The 16,988-nt window shown below is 44.5% G+C and overlaps 1 protein-coding gene and 1 long non-coding RNA gene across 14 annotated transcripts in view; one reads left to right on the forward strand and one right to left on the reverse strand.

Annotated features, from left to right (window-relative positions):
- The window catches only part of LOC141749676 (uncharacterized), a 36,511-nt gene extending 24,552 nt beyond the window's left edge, over positions 1-11,959 (reverse strand). For 2 of the 3 annotated variants that reach the window (XR_012589446.1, XR_012589447.1), the window contains exons 1-3: positions 11,760-11,956; positions 8,977-9,021; positions 7,824-7,957 (exon numbers count right to left, since the gene is read on the reverse strand). This is a non-coding gene — a long non-coding RNA (uncharacterized LOC141749676). Of the gene's footprint in view, positions 1-7,823; positions 7,958-8,976; positions 9,022-11,759 lie in introns of all 3 variants that reach the window. The other variant, XR_012589445.1, reaches the window with a different exon arrangement.
- An 811-nt stretch (positions 11,960-12,770) lies between these two features.
- The window catches only part of CASK (calcium/calmodulin dependent serine protein kinase), a 223,053-nt gene continuing 218,835 nt past the window's right edge, over positions 12,771-16,988 (forward strand). For 9 of the 11 annotated variants that reach the window (XM_074603576.1, XM_074603595.1, XM_074603604.1 and 6 more), the window contains exon 1: positions 12,780-12,987. In XM_074603576.1, the coding sequence (XP_074459677.1) occupies positions 12,929-12,987 (59 nt within the window). In that variant the 5' untranslated portion in view covers positions 12,780-12,928. Of the gene's footprint in view, positions 12,988-16,988 lie in introns of all 11 variants that reach the window. The other 2 variants (XM_074603666.1, XM_074603622.1) reach the window with 2 other exon arrangements.

The following is a 16,988-nucleotide window of genomic DNA, read 5'->3' on the forward strand; positions in this document are numbered from 1 at the left end:
GCAAATTATTTCTGTAAACACTTTCAGCATTGGGAAGCATGTTTCAGAGATGAGTGATAGTTATGAGTGCCATCCACAGACTTCAAAGTACAAGACCTGAGAATATTTTCTGTGCTGCAGCTGCTGTTAGCCAACAGTATCAGCTGTAAGGCTGGCCAGTGCGGGGAACTGCAGCTTTCCAGAGCTCTGGAAAAAGCCAGGAGCTGGTGCAGAGAGCCAGGTTAAGCCATGGTGGTCAGTGAGATATCAGACAGGGAATGAATCAGATTTCACTCAAACGTCTTGGCTCTGTATGCTTACAGAACAAAGCCTGGGACCGAAAATAAAATGGACTAAGGGTATAACTTCACTGAAGATGGCAACGGACAGCACAGATATCTGAGTCAAATTTAACTAAGTGAGCTTTCAGCAGGGCAAATTAACCTATGCAGAACTTTGTGCTCTCATATACAACTAGCTCAGCATGTGAGCATGCTCTCAGAAATTTAGTCATAGCTCCTTTAGTTTATGAGGTTTAAACTAAGGTATATAATCTTGCAGCTGGGACATGCCGGATGCTTAGGGACCAATAGACATCCATTCCAGTTGTAGCAGTCGTGGCAGAAGCTCATGTGTTCAGTCAAAATGAGCTGGGTAGCTTCAGCAATTTAAATAATAAGTCTTCATTAATCCAGCTCATTTTCTAGAATGGTTTAGGAAATGATCACACGAGGGAGGTTGATGTTATCATTAGTACACCTAGCCTGACAGACAAGAAAGGGTTTAAAGATTCCTTGGAGAGACGAATGTTGTAGGCAAATTTGTGCCTGATGGTGCTGCCAGAACCAGCTTTCTAAGCCTGCTTCTCTACAAAACGGAGGGCATGCCAGAGTGCTTGAGAAATGAGCGCCACCGCTAGTGACAAAGCTTTTGAGAAACTGAAGGAGTTGAGAGAGGCCTGTAAAAGTAATCCCAACATGAAGATTTCTGCCATGGGCTCCAAGAATGGCAGTGGCAGAGTCCTTTTGAGTGTCTCAAGTGTCAACAAAATGCCAGTGCCCTCAAAAGGAGAGGGAGTCAGTGGCAGACAGCCCTGCAGCTAGAGAGGTTCACGCTCTCATTCCCAAGAGTTCAGTTTTAGCTGAAAGTGATTGCCAGCCACAGGGACCTGGGAAACAGTACTTTAAAGAGGGATATTCAGCTACAGATAAGGGATTTGCAAGTCAAGTGTAAACCTAGAAAAGTTCTGGGGTGTGGAGGCACGCTCTCCTGTTTAACAACAGGGCCGTGATTCAAAGTCCATTTGTCAGATTTTACGTGAATTAGGCAGATTAAAAGCAACAGTAAAAACAGAATACAGACTGTGATTGTCAAAACTGCTCTTACGAACAAGTTTCTTACAAAATGTAATTAAAACTATTTACATACCGTGCCACCTGCCCAGCACATCATACTGTCTTTACTGATAATCTTTATCACGCTAGAGTTGGGGGAAGCTCTTATTGCCAGATGGATGCTTAAAGACACTGGAGTGGTCATTTTTAAGATGTTACTGAAAAATGGTAAAATGGATAGAGGAAACTCATTCAGGGATTGAAAACTCTAAGAAAAGGACTAGAGATTTGTCCTGATCTTAAACAAAAGATGCCATTAAGGAAGTGGTAAGTCTTGTCACATGGCACAGCAAGTACCTGTTCCCAATGCAAAGGAGAAACAAACTTGCACGTCCTGGCTGGAAAAGGAAAATATACAATCAGCAGTCCCTTACTGATAGATGTGTATTTAGAGTATTCTCATTTTCCTGAGACAGCGTTGCTAGAAAAGATAACAGCTTAGAAAGATGACATCCCAAATTTGATTTGATATGCTAGGCCTGGTATACCCGATATAGTGATGTCTGACATTTATCAGGTTCGTGTTTAACCATTCTGCTCTGAAATACAAGTTTGGCCATATAACCATAACCTCCATTATCTCCAGCCTCTGAAGGCTAGCAGAAAATATGTTAAAGAATATACAGGAACAGATGTCAATTCTGATCCGTACTTGGTACTGCTAAATAACGGAGCGGTACCAACCAACCAACATGACCTGTTACTTGCTGACATTTTATTCAACAGAAAACTGAAAACACAAGTGCCTGCTCTTGAGCACCTATTAGGAACTCATGTCAAAGTCATGGCAACCAGCAGACATATGGGAAAAAAGACGGGGTGGGGGAGAAGGTAAAAGAGAAACATAATCTGGGGTACTGGGAGCTGTCACCATTTTGTAAAAAACAACCGTGAGAATATCTATAATGAAAAGCAATGACTGCAAACAGCAAAATGTCACAAGAAATATCCTGTGGTCAAAGAAAAACTTGACACGCCAGGTGGACGTATGCAGAGGAATAAGTGACACTTTCTCCAAAGGAGAAGTACTGACACAGCCATTTTACCTGAGAAATTCTGACAGTCAACAGCCGCAGCTGGTTGAGATGAATTAGTTTCAGGACACGGCACAACTGGAACTAACAGACTTGCTGCCATCTGACAGCAAGAGTATTGATACTGTGGGAGAGATTTCCAATTCCATGAATCAGTGCAGAGTACCTCAGAGACTAATTGAACGTGTGCTTGTTCATTAAGTTAGATTAAGTTAGTATCTGAACTTCCTTATTATGTTAATGTTTAATTTCAGGATGCAGAGGGAAGTTGCTGAGAACCATGTCTTTAAGAGGCTCTGGCTTGAACCAGTTGTTAAATAAATCTACAAAGTGCAATGCTCTTGTTAAGGCAGATGCCTATCAACCTCCATGGTGCCTGCTGGTCGCAGGACAACCCAGACATATGGAAGAGACATCTTTTTCATTTCTGCGGAAAGTGAAAGCCAGACCAGGAAAAAATAATACATTTCTCACTGCTTTTTAGAATGCTAGTAATTTTCTCCTTTTTTTTTAGGGCACCCATTACTATATTAATGGAATAGTTTAAAGCATCCCCTCTGAAAGATCAGAGGCAAAACATCCCTATTTTTTATAAAGAAATCCTAGGAACTTTGCTGCCTCCCCAGCATATCCAGAGTAATTATGCCCCAGAAACACCTATATCTGTGGACTAGCTGTAAATGAAGCCCAGATAACTAGCTCAGATGTAGACCTCTATACTATTGGTCTCTAAAGCTACATGAGATGATTCGTATTAGAAAGTCACAAGATGAGAAAACAGAATTAATGATCACTTGCCAAAATCTTGATTTACTTGACCAGCTGGGCACTGGCTGTAGCTATACAGCAGAGGTAATAATAGTGTGTTTCCCTATATATATTCCATTCCTGGTGTGCATGTCCTTCACATTCTTGAGTTGACATGCTTCCGGACAGGTACAACTACTCTGGGCCACATCTGCTCTGTGATTATCTTCATACTTCCAATCAAAGGCACCAAAGGAGGGACAACACAACCACCATCAGGCCTAGTAGTACGAGTCACAGCTTTTCCACTCATGATAGGATTTACCCATTGTTCTGACAATTACTGTAAATAAGTACTTAGCAGTTTAATTATTAGATATCAATGCTAAGTTACAAGATTTTTAGATAGTGTCTCCTCTCATGTGAAAAAAAAAAACACTTGATCCTGTTTTTTTCGTAATGGAAAGAATCAGTTATTATGACTGAACTCGGTCTAAGAGTTGTCCTTTATCCAAAACTGTAATGATTGAGCACAGGCACACCCAAAGCCTGTGGGTGTGGAGCACGTAATGGACACCATGGTATTTCTAAATCGTCCTCAAAGAGAACCCAAACAGCAAGGGAGTCTGAGGGATTTGAATGACATGTAGTGACAGCATGGTGAGGACGCCAGTTTGTATTCCTGCTCTGGGCTGGCCTCGGAGATGCTTCTCTGTTCCTGTGCTTGTTACAGCACAGAGGTTTAGGTGGACTGTGAGCGACAGGGATGGCTCTAAATTAGCCTAAAAACACTGCACTGTAAGTGGGTAGTTCAGAGTCTGAGTGACAGGCAACATAGCTATCTGTTCCATAGGCTGGGGAAGACAAGAGATGTTAAAGTAGATCCTCCTTTCTTCATCATCAGAGCTCTAATTTTCTTAAGTCCCTTGTAAGGAAGCCAATACATTGAATCCAGAGCCCAGCTCTAGAGCGACTGAAGCAGAAATTATTTAGAGTTCATCAAAAAGTGTTGCTTCTGGCTCTTGTCCTCACAGAAAACATAATTACTCCTAAAGCTTTGTCCCCCTTAACTCACAGTAAAAATATAATCTTCAGATTATATTTGGCACCTTCTGCTAGGTGCTTTTTTGTTACTTGTGCTAAGGATATCACCAGCATCAGGCAGTGCTGCTGATTACGAGTCATCATCCATAAAATTCATACTAAGTTAGAATAGGTATTCACAGTTCTTTAAAAAGCATTTATATATTTCAATGATCCTTGGTTTTCCTCTGCTCCTATGATAACATATGGATTTTACATAAGCAAAGGAGCAGAGAGATGTGTTTGATGTTGCTGTACACCTGGAGCTGTGAGAAAACTGGGGGCAAAGTCTTGTCTCCAGACAAGCACTGGTGGCCAAAAAAACCTGAAGCTGAGCATACTGGCCTCAGGTATAAACAGTGAGCAAAGCGTCACCAGGGACTACACTTTACTACAAGGTAAATAACAACTTGTTCACCTGTGTGTCAATCTCCTGTCCTAACATCAAGATCCTCCTCCTACTTCTTCCAACCTCCTGTTACATTCTCCAATGACATCCCAATAGTGAGAGCAAATAGGGCAGCAGTCCTGAAAATAGCCTCACACATAGCACAAAAATGCCTTTTCCCAAAGAAAAAAATATTTTCCCTTTGTGGAAGTATCTTTTGCCTCCTAAATGAAAAGGCCCCAAGCTACTCATAAAAATCTCTGCTGAGATTAGAACCATGCACAGCACACAGGTGATCATCTGGGGAGTATGGCTTGAATTTCTTCAAAATAAGGGTGCTCTTGAGCCCACAAAGGAAGAGATCAAAGAGATATTATGGGCTGGGTTTAGAGAGAGCTATTACAGAGGGTGGTTTTGTTTTTTCTCTCTCTGCTGCCTCCAAACTTCACTTTCACGACAGCTTTTTAGCTACAGCCAGAGTATCAGGCTCCCAGCACAATGCTGTGTGCAGTGGACGCTGCCTGGGACGAGAATGCCCATGGCCTTGGATGGCTGCCAGAGTGCTGCTGACAACATAAGCCATAGGAAAAAAGGATATTTTTCTCACAGTTTCTCCCTCTGTCAGACCTGAATAGAATTTCATGGGACACAGAAAAGCATACATCTTTGCCCTCTAGGACTTTTTCCCTGCTAAATTTCAAAGATCTGTTGCAAACAATCTATGAATTGGATTTCTGAAGGCAAAAGATTTACAAGAAGCTTTCTCAATGGTAACTTGGCTGGTCCGAATCAGGAAGTCGATACTAACTCCTTCCATTGCAGGTGGTTTTGTTCTTGACGGATAAAAGAGCCTCAAAGTCTGGGTGTGAATAATCACGCAGTGTCAGCATAACACTTCAGAAAGGGAAAGCGTAAGGAAGAGGGAAAAGGAAGCGGGAAGTGACTAAGAAGCCAGGCAGAGCGGTCTCTGCTCTCCTCTGTGAAGCTATACCCCATCTGAAAAAAAAAAGCAGGCTAAGAAAACCAGGAGGAAAGGAAAAAAAGCTAGATGACAGGCAGGAAGTCGGAATACTTGGCAAATAATTATTTACAGAATTAATATTCTCTTCTAAAGTTATAAAATGTGGTAAGCTTGGCTTACCCGGAGGCTATAGGATAAGTGGTAAAGCCATAGCTGTGTCTTAGAAGCCTCCAACTGTGAGCCTTGTCAGCTTTTGGATTGTATTACCACACATTAATAGAAATAGTGATCTGGGAAATGCAGTAAGAAAAAATAGGTATCTCAAACCTCATAAACAGGGCTTGGAAAATAAATTGGTGGCAGAATGAGGACAAAATAAAGCAGAAAGTTAGAATGAAAAATGAAACATAGGATGAAACTAAAAGGCTGAGAATACAAGAAATGCCCTAATGGGTCCACCTAGCCCTGCTTACCCAACAGGGGAAAGATTGAGATCAATAATGTGGCCTTCCTGGGTGAGAAGATTCTTTGCATTTCAGCTACGCTGACTCTTGTGATTTCCCCAAATGTGGAGAAGCTGACTGCATAATTTATAATGAAAGACTGTATTTACACCTTTAAAAATTAAAATGGAGCAGTGGCAGTAAGAGATAGTTTAGAAAGTGCATGAAAGCCCAGCCACTATCTGCAGTCAGTTCCCCTTCCCCGGCATCTACATTTGTTGTACTAGGGATGCTCCGTGGCACACCCCTGCCTATTCCTTCCAGTGTTTGTTTATAATGATGTGTCATCCCTGAAATGCTGTAACTCCTTTTTGAACCTGATGATGCTATTTGTGTCCATAGCCTCCTGTGGCAGCAAATTCTCAAAGTTCACTATCCAGGGGGTGTGTGTATTTTTTTTTAAAAGCACTTTCATGTATCTGTCTTAAACTATCTTCCCACTTGTTTTACTGAGCGCCCCTTAGTTGGGTATTGCTGGATTTGGTGAACAACAGTTCTGCCTTCACCTTATCTACCACATTCATGATTTTGTAAACGTCAACGTCTCCTCTGCCAATTGACAAGTCCCAGCCTTTTGCCCATTCCTGGCAAGGCAGATGGCTCATCCTTGGTTTCTTTTCGTTGCCCTTTTCTTTCTGTTCTGTTCTTTTCTTTCTGTTCTTTTCTTTCTGTTCCTTTGTGTCCTTCTGGAGATGGGGAGGCCTGAAACACCCCAGCCCTACAGCTGGGTGCATCAGAGCTTTATATGGAGGCAAAATGACACCTTCTGCCTGGTTTTCATGCTTGTCCTGATACATCCAATATTTTACTGGCTTTTTTTGACTGACACTGCACCCTGCAGCAGTGGTTTCAGAGAACTGCCAGAGTCTGAGGCCAGAGCCAGTTCCAAGTTCAGCATCACACAGAAATAGTGTAGATGAGGATTTCCTCTAGACACAGTATTCCTTGCCATTTATCTACACCAAACCTCCTCTGAGTGCTTACTCAGCTTTGTGGGGCTGTTCTGGAGTTCTCAGCTATTAGGGTGGCACCCATCTACTCCAAAGAGCTTAATATGCTTCTACAAAAGATAGTAGGAGGGTGAGAAATGCAAGAGAGAAGAAAAGAAAGATATGAAAGGAAAATGTGTTTGGGTGTTTATTATTTCAGTGCTAGTACACAGCATTTTGATAATGTCCTTATGATGTGGTTTTTAATTATTTTCCTGTATATAGGTGCATGACTACAGCATACAGTTACTTTCATTACCTGGTTTTATCCCGTGTACATCTTGTAAGATCTTTTTAATTTAAAAACATTCAAAAGAAGGATCACGGAGAGATCTCCTCCACAATTCTTATTATATAATCCATACCCATCAATGAGGAAAAGCTGCAACGGGGCAGAAAAGAAATAAGCATCTCCAGTAATCCAATCAAGATTGTTCACAGGTACACAGTACACGGGGAAGGGGAAAATAACCATAACGGCAAGGAACAGCTAAAAAAGAAACTCCATTAAGTAGGGGTTTGTGTAATTTTTAAGTTTCCCCCTCTCTTTTGACGTTGCCAGCTGTTCCTACCTGGGACTGTTTCACCTTTGGATTTTGAAGGATGACCGTGAGCTTCTTTGGCAGTACCAGATCGGCTCGGCTTTGGTTTAGTTTATTACCTATCTTCAGTAAGGTTACTGTAATTTATGTTTAATTATTACTACGGTCAAATTACAGATTAGGAACATGACTTTTTTCCTTACCATTCCTTGACCAAGACCTGGCTGATTGCCGCTCTCTCCCAGCTGGGTGGCTGGCGAAGGTGATGTGGTCACCATGTCTGCAGAGCAGTGAAACAGAATTCCTCATTCAAAAGCGGCAGCTCTCAGATGGTTGCCTGCGGAAATGACGTTGGTGTTTTGCCATGTTCACATATACATACAAGCTTGTAGCTTTCCCAGGAACTTTTGAACCCAGGGGTCAATTTCAACAGAATTAGATGGGGGCAAGGTACAGATCCCAGTGATAAGCGCCAACTGTCCTTTGAAGATAGAAGGCTGCAGAAAAGAGAGAGACCTGATATTGTCTTCAGTGAGGAAGGGTGGCAGTGCAAGTCTACTTCCCATGGAACAATGGAGAATTGACACCATGGAGGAACTTAAAAAAAAAACTCCACTAAGGAGAAAATGCAGTTGAAGATTTATCTTCCTAGACAAACTTCATTTACCTGTTAAGACATGCATTTGTGGGAAACGCGGCCTCCTTAATTATGGTGTGGCATGACTTTGTGCAATATGCTACACCTGAGCTCTGCAGCTGCAGGGTGCCCTGACACACAGTAGTATTCCGAGTTAATCATATACTTTTGTAAGAAGTAAGTTAGAGCAATTCCAGGTTGGCTGATGGCTTTTTAGGGTTCCTTTGACTGACACTTTTTAAAAGGATTGAAAATGTCTGTGTCTGTCATGATCAAAACGTCATCTCTTTTCATTGCAACCAAAATACATTTCTATTGCTCAAAATACGAACTATTTTCAGTTCATAGAATTTGCACTCCTAAGCAATATGGCACAGTTTGTCAGAAATCCGGTAGGCCTCCAATATTCTCTCTTACAAAGCACTAGCAGTTCATACTCATCTTCAGTGTCAGTACGATCCTCAAACCTTGTAAGAGGGAATGAATTAACACCCGGGTTACAAATCAAAGTACCTGGGGTCCCGTGTTCTACTTGGAATCTGAGGCACAGAATTCAGTGCTTCCTACACCTTTTGGATTACAGAACACTGTCAAACCCTTAAAATTTCTTGTTCATCATCACATACCTTTTACCTCACGCTTTTAAGTGAAAACACTATAAATGCTGTTCGGATGTAACTGATAACTATGGTTCCATAAACAACCTTTGAACAATTTACCTGTCCAGTGGCTCGCCAACAGCATACAGACCATATGTGCACACCCTGCGAAGACAACAGCCAAAGAAAACTTGAGAACCCCATGAAATTTTAAGAAATGGGTTTTCCAGTGCCCAAGCCCGCACTCAGCTATTTCTTAAGACTTGAAAATAAACTTTTGAATTAAACAATAGCGGGTTGCCTAAAAACACACCACCCTAACCTGGCAGTTCCAAATCTGACAGACAGGCAGCTCAAACATGCGCAGTGGTTTGGGGAGGGCTACCAGGGATTGTAAAGCGTTTCCTTCCTGTGAACAGCCAGTGCCCTTTTCTTCTTATTTCCCTACGAAGAAGTCCCTCTCCCAGCCTTGAAATGATGGATGCCCTGAACTGTTTTCAGACCAACCATTAACCTTGTAAGCAAATCATTCCAGGTCTCAAGTGTAAAGTTTCTTCTGCTTGTATTTCAAATGTTATTGATACAAACTTTTTAATAAGATGTTAGATGTGCCTATTTCAGAATTTAACCTCAAGCTTTTAAGTTAAACCCAGAATCTATAAGGAGATGTATTGGATACATGGGTGAAAATCAAGAATGCCTGCCTGAGAAAGGGAATAACTACTTTCAAACTTGTGGCTGAACATGATCACAAACATATCTCTATATGCATGGCTTGGATGGTCATATATTGGGTATTGGCTGCTGGCAAACTTGGCAAACTAATGCTCGTATTTTCTTGAGCCCATTCAATCTGAAACTGAGTTACAGCATAGCTCTCATTTGTTCTAGTAATTGCTGAGGTAGTGGTATCCTTGCCGCTTCTGCTGGTTCAGTATGCAACTTTTTATGATACAGATCTGCACACAAATCCTAGTTCAGACAGATTCTTCTCATGCGACTGAAACGGTAGGTAGCACCCGTTTTCCCTCTCCCCCTGCACCGAATGTGGACAACTGGCACATTTGTCGGCTTTGATAATTTGCCTTGCCTCTTGCCAGCCTAAGCAATGAATGCTAGAGCTGCTCTAACAAGCGTGTCTTCTTTGCTCCAGAATGGAAAAAAAAAAAAAAGTGGTAAGCTCAGCCCACCAGATGAAAAAAGCAACTGCTACACTCCTTACTGGAAGGTAGCAGGACCCTTTAAGTAGGCCAAATGCCACAGAATGAACCCCCTCTCTTAGGGAAAGCCCATTTTTGTGTGTGTCTTGCAAACACACCACAACCTTCCCACAACAGCTCTAACTCTCCAACCTGTGCTCTGAGACCTTGTCCATTAGCAGACAAAGCACGTTTATGTGCTGCATCATGTCAAAACGGAGACAACTGCCCTCCAAGACTCTTAAAGGGTTTGCTCTAACACAGTATTTTGGCCCAAAGGCCCCCACATATTATGTTTGGCATTCCTTGTTTTCATTTCAGTTTAGGGTCACACCTGGGTGATGTGGCCTGGTGTGACTCTTGGCACCCAGAGGAAGGCGAGACCTCTGTGAAGTGACACTGCTACAGCAGCAAAAGCATTTACCTCAGCTCAGGAAGGGATCTGTTACGTGCGTTTTTCTTCCTTGTCCATTTTTGCATTTTTTCTAGTTAACTTCTAATAATGGCTCTGCATACAGTCAGATGACAACTTCTGCTCAAAATATAAGCGAACCATAATATCACTCACCCATAGTCCAAAACTTACTACTGTCAGGCCTATGTGGTACACAGCCTGATGGCCTCACAAAAGGAAAAAATGGTTGCTCACGTGTTTATCTGTGTGAAATTTAGGGGACAATCTAAATATATGGGCTTTTTGTTTGTATTCCAAATAGCAGATGGTGTTTAAAATACTTTTTAAAGGTTTTTATGGCATAGAGTACAGCCTTATGGGGACATCTCTCACCTTATATGCTACCATTTTGCAGGAGATAATTATTCTCATGGCTTTTCTTGATTTATTTTTTCTTTTGAATTTGTCTAGAGACAGGAACAAGCTGTTCTCGGTGAAGTGTCATCAGCTCTGCATTTTAAAGCTAACCTTTAAACCATTTCATCAGATAATTCTGCTTTGACAGGTTTTTTCTGTGTGTGGGGAACAACTGTATAATTTACCTTTGTTAACGAGTTTTAAGAAGTTGCATGCTTGCTAAAGTGCTTTGGCAAAAATAAATACTTTGTAATCTGCAACAGTTCCTGACTAATTCCTTCAAAAGAGCCTTGCTTTCTTCTACAAACCATCCAGTTTGAAGTTTGGAAAAGCACACATGTGCAACTTACATCTGTCTTTCGTACAGAGTTTTCTGTATGATGTTAAAAATCACACAAAAGAATACATCGGGTAAGTACTTAGCGTTTTAAAACTCATTGGATGCCTCTGACATCGTTTTCAAGTAGCTATTAAGAGAGACAGCCACCAGTTACTTGCCCAACTGGAAGGGTGTATCTAAGAGCAGTTCTAAAAGGTTGTTTTAATTCACTACTTGTAGGGCTAGTAAGATGACTGCTTTCCCAGTAACAAAGGGGGTTCAAATCGTGCTACACAAAACACTTACACCCTTTTGAGGAAACAAAACAAGAAAGCACTTTACCGACGCCTGGACAGAGCTCCACAAGCCCAGTTTCGCACAGAGCTTCTTTATTCCTACAGCCCGGTGCGTGAAATCGGCGACAGTCGCCCCTCACCACAGAGACAACGGGTCCGCCGGCAGCCCCGGCGCCGTACACCTTTACCTCAGCGGCGGCCTCCGCGCCCCGCCGACGGGCCGGTGGGTCCCCCCTCTCCTCTCCCCTCCCCGCAGCGGCCTACGCGCCCCAACGCACCCCGCCTCCAGGAGCGGCGCTCCCCCGCACACCCCGCAGCCTCGGCGCGGCGGGAACATCGGCCCCTCCGCCGCCGGCTCCACGGCAGCCGCTGGCGCTCAGCGGGTCGGCGGGAGCAGACGATGGCGCCCGGTACCTGCGTTCCCCCCAGGCCTGGCTCTGCCGCGCCCTCACGCACCGCAACAGCCGACCGCCCCGCCAAGCCCCCTCCCCGCGCCATGACATCACCACACGCCTGCGCACACCGGGCCGACCCCCCTCATACACTCGCGTGGTGGGCGTGGCCCCGCGCGCCGTTCTGGCGGGGCGAAAGCGGGGAGGGTGGGGTAGGGGAAGAAAAGGCAGCGGAAGCGAACACAGCCCCCCGCGTGCGTGCTTGCGTGCGTGCCGCGTCTGCTCGGCTCGCCGGCGCGCGCGCCCGCCCCCGCCCGCTCGCGCGCGCCGTGACGGCTTTGCGTGACGGCGGCTTGGGCGCGCGCGCCCGCCCGCCCTCCAGTAGAGCGAGCGCCTATCGCGGCTGCCGCCGCCGCTGCCGCTTCTCCTCCTTCCTCGCGCCTGGGAGCGTAATCAACGGCCGCGCCTGTAACTGCCCGCCCCTCCCCCTCCCACTATTATCCTCCCTCGCGGAGCGCGCGACAACCCCCCCCTCCTTCTACCCCCCCCGCCTTTCTCCGGCCGGGAGCGCGCGGCCGCCCGGCGAGGGAGCGAGACGGCGCTGCCGCCGGCCCCTCTCCCCGCCGATCCCCTCCATGGAGCCTGCGCCGCCCCGCTAGCTGCCCGCCGCCGCTGGGGAGTAGCCGGCTGAGAGAGGGGGCGGGAGGGAGGGAGGGAGGGGGGGGGGGGGGGGGCGGAGGAAGGTGGGGTCGCGGAGTGTGTGACACGCGCGGGGAGCGGCGGCGGCCCGCGGGAGGAGGAGGAGCGGGGAGTCCCGGCGCGGCCGCGGGAGCCCCCGGGCGGGCGGCGGCGGCGCCCCCGGAAGGTGGCGGCGGCGGGAGCTGCCGTAGCGGTCGGGATTCACCGCGGTGGTGGCGGTTGGCGCTGAGCGGCGGGGGAGCGCGCCGCGCGGCGGGGAGCGTGCCCGCGGCCCCCCCCCTTCCCCCCCACTCCCTCGCCCCCCCTCCCCGGGGCCGCCGCCACCGCCTCTCGGGCTGATCCCCCCCGCCCGGACCATGGCCGACGACGACGTGCTGTTCGAGGACGTGTACGAGCTCTGCGAGGTGATCGGCAAGTGAGTCCCGCGGGGGAGGCGGGCAGGGCCGGGCCGGGCAGGGCGGGCGTGTGCGGGTGGCGGGGGGGGGGGGAAGAGCGTGGGGGGGGGGGGCGGCGGCGGCGGTGCCCCCTGCCCGGCCCCTCCCGCCGGCCGCGGGGGGGGAGAGGGATGCTCTGCTCGGCACCCACCTGAGTCGCCGCCGCCGCCAGCGGGTCCGTGCGAGCGGTGCGGGATCCGCGTCCCCTTCACCACCACCCACCCCCCCGGCTTTTGGCTGGTGGCGGTGACAGGGCGAGTGCCCCCGCCGCGCTGCCCGCCACCTTCCCTATCGCACGGCAGGCGGAAGGGGGAGAAGTGACCCCATGTTTCCTCAGAGCCACCATGATTAACCACCTAACCATCACTCAGGCTGGCTGCAGCAAGCGGCAACCACTTCCCACCCCTTTTCTTCTCCTCCCCCCCGATATCCCATTCCTGGCACACCCATCAAGGATTGCCTATTGGGGAAGCGAAGATATCTCCCTGTAGATCCACCTATTCACTGGGCGTCTGCATATTTGTGCGCCAGGTGTTGGGTTTTTCCTCTTCTTTGCTGCATAATAACCGGCTTGTTAGTGGCAGTCCTAGTGACGCTGGGGTTAGTGCTCGGTTTTTGTTCAGATCTTTCCCTCCACTCTCATTCGTCTGGAAATAGGGATTTGTAAGGCGGTAGGAGTGCTTGGCCTTTGGAGTCGTCTTATGCAACTGCTATTAAACCCATGTTCGAGTCTTGTGTCGAAGCTAGGAGTTGAGGTAGTTGCTAGCGTTCCCCAGCTGGCTGCTTCGGGTTGCCACTGTTGTAGGGTGGATGAAAATGACAGTTCAAGCCTCTGTGTAATCGCACCAAGAAAATGCATAGAATCCACCAAATCAGATGGTGATAAAGAATTAAAGCTGAGCTCCGTTCCCCCCCTGCCTCCATATTTTTGTGACTGCCTGGTTTTGAAATAATTCTTTTTATTATTTGTTTGTCATCTTTCACATATTTTCTGTAGTTGTGTCTGTGTTGCAAAATGGACATGAAAGATGTAGCAATATTGTGACTTACTAAATTTTCTGTATGTTTCTGATTCTGAAATTGCTGTGGAAGCCTTAGTAGTCACGCTGTTCAGTGTGTTTGCAGTTTTTTCTTCCTGACAATGAATTTTATAAGAATAATTGTTCACCGTCTTTTGATTATAAACAAAGAATTTTTTCTGCATGTATTCTCTTGTCTGCTCTCCACCAGTATGCCTTTCAGTTTATATCTAGTGCTGTCTACTTTCAAAGCTAGGGCTAAAAATATTCTAGAATTAATCTTTCCTTAGGATAATACTAAAATGCTAGTCTTGGATTTAGCAGGTGACTCTGTTGCCAGCAGAAGTTTCCGCACTCAGTTCTGTCATTTCACAAGGTGAAATGACACACATACCTTTCTATGAACACAAACAACTTTTAAAAATACTAAGCTCAAGGGGCTTTGTTTGCTGTCATAAATGGTAAGTGACTGCTTTAGCTTAATGCTGGTTGTTGGTGGGGAGCTTCTGTAGCTGAGAAACAAAACTCCATTATTAAACATGTTTTGAAGACAATTTTCGGCATGCTACTTTCACAAGTGGTTTTATGCTAACCACTGCAGTTCACACGCTATTTTATTCATACCAGATTACCGTTAGAAAGAAGGTGCAGTGATTATGTTTGACATGACTGCACACCCTTTTAGAGAATGGATGATTCACAGGGGTCCAGATGTTTGCACATCTCAAATGACTTCTTGTTTTGTGACTGGAGAATTTTGAAGGAGGGCTCAGAAACTGTGGATTAGGTATTAGCTACAGAAGTTCCACATGAGATTTAGATAGTATAGATAGTATTGTGATGTAACTAGATCTAACAGATAAATATTGAATCACAGTAGCATAATGATGCCAAGAGCACTGTAGCAAAAACAGGGTGGATCACTGAAAATAGCAGCAGTGATGGTGTGAAGGGTTGATAGCTTGTTGTGATTGCTCAGGCTTTTCCGCACAGATGTCACGTCAGTCCTCTAAAAAAAACCCATTTAAAATAAATACACAATTTCATGGACAGTTTCTTAAATAGTATTCCTGTTTCTTTGCATACCATGCAAGTGACTTCCAGGGAACCAGGGATGCAGCATCTTTATTTGGCTTGCAGATTCTGGGTACCACCTTGCCTGTCTTTAAGCAACTTGAGGAAAGCTGCTATAAATCTGCTTTGAATTGCTACATATGCACCTTGCCGAACATCTTTCAGTGAAACATCCACTAAATGTCTGCATGGTCCCGTGATTTATTATTGATTGATACAGTAATTTAGTTCTTGCAAATAGCACATCTGGCCCTGATTTGTGTTTCAGACACATGAAATATTAAAATGTGTAATTTATCTTTCCTAAATAGGTAGTTACCACTGACATTTAAGGTAGTAAAAGATATTTTCACAAAGGGTGTGGGAAAGAAATCTTTGCCTGTAAAATCTCTGAATAATTAGTCTAAGAGAAGTCCCAAAGTTCCTGTACAATTTACTAGAGAAATAAGGAGAGAATCTCTTAGCTGACAGTATGCGGTCCAGTTTGTTGAGGCATATTCTGATCCTCAGGATACACTTTAAACACTTTTAAGTACAATAAACTGATAAGACTTATTTTGTGTAAACGCAGTGATAATAGCTTTTGGTGTGCTGGAGTGTGGAACAATTACAATGCAACAGTATATGAATGAATTGACTGGAATGACAGTGATAAACTGTTTATTATGTGACATTTAATGTGTTTAAATTCTGCAAGCATGCATTTTTCATTTTTAATGGGTGCTGGAGAAAAGAAAGGCCAGGAGGGATAGAGAGAGATTTTAGTTCATGTTTCCCTTAGAAAAAAATTTAAGGGAAATCTTCATTTGCCTATATTTCCAGTATACCTTTCCATTGCTGAAATGTATAGAGAGATAAAAATTGGAATAGTAACAATCCCAATGTCTTGTTGAACTTTTTAAAGTGGCGTTTATGACACTAACGTTAGTCACATAGTTTACTTTACCAGATGTGTTGTGTTCTAGGTTATTGTCTTATCTTTAAACTTGGCTGACACAAACACACTTCAAGCAAGAAGTAAATTGGGGATTTCTGTGTTAGCCTTCAAAAATGTCTTAATGTATCTCGGGATAACTGGCAGTTATGAAAAACACAGGTGTGCCATTTTTTTCCAAACTTGCTTCCAGGTAACTTTGAAGAGATTCTCCTTGTGTATGCGTTGAGAAGTACACAAGTTAAAATATTTAAGCCATTTGAATGACAGTTCACAGATAATAGCGCTAAGTGTACTTCCTTATTTTTTATTAAAATTTTCATTTGGAATGCATTGAGTAGTTTAGAAAACGTAGTAGGTGTAGAGTTGAAACATCTTGGGTATTCATCTGAGTTGAAAACTGTTCTGAGTTTGTCATAGGAGCTCCACATACACATAGCAATAGTTTTCTTTATGCCAAAGAAAGAATGCCTGGTTTTAGTTGGTATTGAAGACTGAAGCATGGCTTTTATGATAGATAGAGTCCTTGTTCTGCAAGGACTTTATTTTACATTATCTGGTTTTGAGTTTCTGTACCTCTTAAGATCCATGTTGGTTTATGTTAGCATTAGAGGAGTACCATAAAGATTGTCTGACCTCCTTAACAGTAGGATTGCAGGTTGCTTAAAAATTTCTCCAAATTTTAAAGTTGTGAATACTATGTGATAAAGTTGATAAAAGTTTATTTGTGTTAAAAAGGGCATTGGTCACAATTGAAATCATTAGTCTTCATATTAATAGTCACTTAAACTGTAAATTTTTGTAATTTTGTCTTCCATTTGTGGACCATATATATGTACAATCATTGTGCATAGTAGTAGTACAGTCATTGGTATTTTTTGTACCAAAGTATGTGGTGATTGGTGCTAATACTACCGTAGCTTTCAGAATGTTCTCTGCAATATGACTGGGTTCA

Source organism: Larus michahellis, chromosome 1 (genome assembly GCF_964199755.1).
Source record: "Larus michahellis chromosome 1, bLarMic1.1, whole genome shotgun sequence".
In the NCBI taxonomy this organism is placed as follows: domain Eukaryota; kingdom Metazoa; phylum Chordata; class Aves; order Charadriiformes; family Laridae; genus Larus; species Larus michahellis.